At 39.9% G+C, this 3,482-nt stretch overlaps 1 protein-coding gene across 3 annotated transcripts; it reads right to left on the reverse strand.

The window, feature by feature from the left end:
* Positions 1–204: 204 nt before the first annotated feature.
* Positions 205–2,040, reverse strand: LOC128265318 (alpha-N-acetylgalactosaminidase-like). Of its 3 annotated transcripts, XM_053001242.1 has the most exons (7): positions 1,701–2,040; positions 1,471–1,648; positions 1,148–1,408; positions 939–1,100; positions 668–880; positions 441–605; positions 205–384 (listed from the first exon to the last, which is right to left on the reverse strand). In XM_053001242.1, exons 1-7 carry the CDS (start codon positions 1,877–1,879, stop codon positions 268–270), a joined length of 1,275 nt encoding a protein of 424 aa, XP_052857202.1. In that variant the 5' UTR covers positions 1,880–2,040; the 3' UTR covers positions 205–267. The 3 variants fall into 3 exon arrangements, with proteins under 3 accessions (XP_052857202.1, XP_052857203.1, XP_052857204.1); XM_053001243.1 differs by lacking the exon at positions 205–384 and having other exon boundaries at positions 533–645; positions 709–880; positions 1,701–2,039; XM_053001244.1 differs by lacking the exons at positions 205–384; positions 441–605; positions 668–880 and having other exon boundaries at positions 960–1,096; positions 1,701–2,038.
* Between the last annotated feature and the right edge of the window lie 1,442 nt (positions 2,041–3,482).

Genomic DNA, 3,482 nt, shown 5'->3' on the forward strand with positions numbered 1-3,482 from the left:
CAAAAGCCGTAGAACATCAAAAATGATGTGTCGATAGATATTGACCGGATAAACATAAAACGCCGAATATCTAACCTCTACCGGAAATGACAGAGTTTCGTGACCAAATTATATAACAAACTCGACGTCCGTAGGCATAATAGGTCCTGCATTTTCAAAACGCAACATAACAGCATTATATACTACAGGGTGGCGTTTTAATTGGCTGTATAAAAAAACGTTTGTTTATGGTGTAAATGGACAATTTAATTTTATAAACTAGTGGAATCAGTACAAAGACACCACAGTAAACTTGAAGAATGTTACGCCTTCAGGGTTAATTCGCGTGATAAACATATCATTTGGCTTAAACAACCCTAAATCGTCGGTGATGTTGAACAAGTCCTTAAAATAGAATACAAGCTGGATGGAAATTATTTGGCAAACCAAAGTATACTTACAATCACATAATACCCCATACGGCTGTTCAGTCCCAGTCTGAACAATGGTACCTCGAATGTCTGAGGGCACAGAGGACATGGGCCAAAGCCTCCTTGATTGACGAAGGCTACTGCAAAGGAGTTCGTGCCAAAGTCGCTTACCGGAGTTACGGATCGAACCCAAACCTACTCGTCAAACATTATGCAATAGAAATGATGGATAATACTGTTTGATATTTGATGTTTACCTGTATATTTCGATCAACCAAAACCATTTTTCCAGGCTTACCCAGCGGGTCCTGATCAATCGCAATTATATCCCGGTTTTGGAGGAGTTTCTTTATTTCCGGTCGCACACTTTCTAGATCGTTGGTCATAATTAAAGGTGCCGCAAGCACCGACCAAATAGCTAGCTGCAACCGGCTTGCGTCGTAGCTCAAGCGAAAGTTTCCCAGGACGAGCTGGAAATAGCGGGAATCAAACCTTAAGATATGCGCTACCAGAGGATTAAGATATCACCATATCCAGATCATTCCAGCGACCAGGGCCAGCATGCGCTGTCAGAACATCCTGTTTGCTAGCGTAATGCGAGAGTATGTTTGTCACCGATGTAAACGAGTCCTCTACGTCGACTGCAAACCTCCAGAGATTGCAGTGTAAGGCGATCAATGAGTAGTCTGGCTGAAAATAGGGTTGGTGCTCTGAAGGAGGAAGCACGTGAAACATACCTTTGGCTTGTAGAAGGGCCAACTGCACGAGTACACCATGGGACGACCCGTCCGGTTCATGGCCATTCCAAAGGCGGGGTATCCTCGGTCCAAATCTTCTTCACTTGCGAAGCAGCCGTCCATCTTCACGTAGTCAACGCCCCAACTGGCGAAGGTTTGGGCATCCAGCTCAAAGTGTCTTGCAGCCCCAGGGCCCCGGAACATGCACGTTCTCTCTCCCACATCATGGTAAAGTCCGAACTTGAGCCCCAGGAAATGAATCTGTTTGATATATTATATGAGATTTGTTATAGCTTTCCAGGGAATACAAGAACTTTACTGACGTAATCGCCAAGCACACTCATTCCACTGGGAAAACGATCGAGGCTAGGCACAAGCTCATGTGTGGCGTCATCACGAGAGGCTTCCATCCAACAATCATCAATAATCAAGTATTGATATCCTGCAGCAGCATAGCCCTCGGATACCAATAGATCCGCCGTACGCCTGATAAGCGATTCACTATTGGAAGAATATTAGAAAGATAAAATCCGAGACAGCAAATGTTATCTACCTGATGCAATCCCTGGGGAAGCGGGCACAGTCTGTCATGCACCGGAACCTTTCAAACGGCATCCAACCCATCGGAGGTACGAGCGCCAGACCGTTATCTAGTCCATATGCAACTCCAAAGGGACGACAACTCCAAGTCAGAAGAAGACCCAGTAGCTTTTGCAGGCTTAAATCCAACATGTAGGGTTAAAAATGAGAACTGTGATGTGGGTGTGAAAATTCGCTTTATTGATAAGGGGCTGGCGAAACTAATTCAATATAATTGCACGCAATCTTAGTTAGTAATGCTGTTTTCCTATATATTGTACTTTTTAACGCTTTGGAAATTTACGTGTCAATCTATGATGATTTGATTTAAATACAGTCGTAGTAACTGAGAGAAAGTTAAAAAGTTATGACTAGCTCTGGCTACAATGTCACATTTAATTATAACTATATTAACTTAAAATTAAAATAAAATAAGTTTTAATGTCTGAGAAAATACAAACATATTTTGGTTATCCTAATTTTAACTCGAACTCGACTTAAACGAAAGGTATTTCGTTAGAAGTCTAATGCAACCCGCTTCAGCCCAAAAGTATGCTGCATCTCTTATATCTTCTAATACGAGAACAGATTTACATACACAAATTATATAATAATGCATACACTGAAGGGCCGTAATGACGTCATCATAATTTATTATAACCCAGATGCAGCTACTGTCCTACATGTAGGACACCCGCGTCACATCCGAACATGCTAACCCACGCATGCCAACGCAGTAGATATTCGGATTGTTGCATTCAAAAAGTGTGCTTCCCCGCGTTGAATATTGTGAAATTCCGAAAATGCAAAATCAGGCGGTACGCTTCGAAAGGTAAGCAAATTCAATAGCCATAAAGTGCAAAAAACAATTCGTGTTTGTTATTTAATTGAAGTTGAATGAGTCTTTTTCCAAAATAATATATTTATAATTATGATTTTGTAAATTGTGGATAATTCAAGCGGGTGCAACTAGGTGTCCTACATATAGGACAGCAGTAACTAACCTATCTATGATGTTCATTTTTTTAGAGGTCTTACGCTTCACGATGCTCTGGCGTTATTGGAAGACGACGAAAGTTTGGCGAAAATGGCAGATGAAATAGTAATTTTTCCGCCTGAAAATGTTTGTGGTGATGTTACTGAAGAAAATAGTGGCGCCGAAGAAGATGTTAACATCAATAATTTACACTGCAGGGGTTTTGCCTGTTCACACAGTTCAACGCTATTCTCGAAAAGAAAAGAAGATCGTGCAAATTGAGCAACCACACCTTATTAACCTGTATAATGCAAATATGGGAGGCGTGGATAGATCGGACCAAAATATAAGCCTCTACAGATCGTCAGTCAGAGGAAAGAAATGGTACTGCCCGCTTTTGGTACATGCGATGTGGGACTACACACCAAGTGCTTTGTTGCATTTCACACTAAAGTGTAAATTTTTTTTATCATACCCTATGTACCCAGTGTCCTACATATAGGATGCCTTCAAAAGACAACAATTTAATAAATTTTTTTGTTTTTGAGTTTAAGGATGTTTTGCTTACTTCATTTTAAGCTAAATAGAACAAAAATTTAAATTATTTTTCTGCTGAGCGAGATATGGGTTTATCTGGGATAATTATTTAAAAAATAAAATAAATATTTTAATTGATAATGCAGATGCAAAGAAAAAACAAAACATATATATATATTTTTGTTGGGTCGGCATTTTTAAAAGTAAATAAATCTTAAACCACTTCATATTTTGTAGTGGTTT

This window comes from Drosophila gunungcola, unplaced genomic scaffold (genome assembly GCF_025200985.1).
Source record: "Drosophila gunungcola strain Sukarami unplaced genomic scaffold, Dgunungcola_SK_2 000113F, whole genome shotgun sequence".
Classification (NCBI taxonomy): domain Eukaryota; kingdom Metazoa; phylum Arthropoda; class Insecta; order Diptera; family Drosophilidae; genus Drosophila; species Drosophila gunungcola.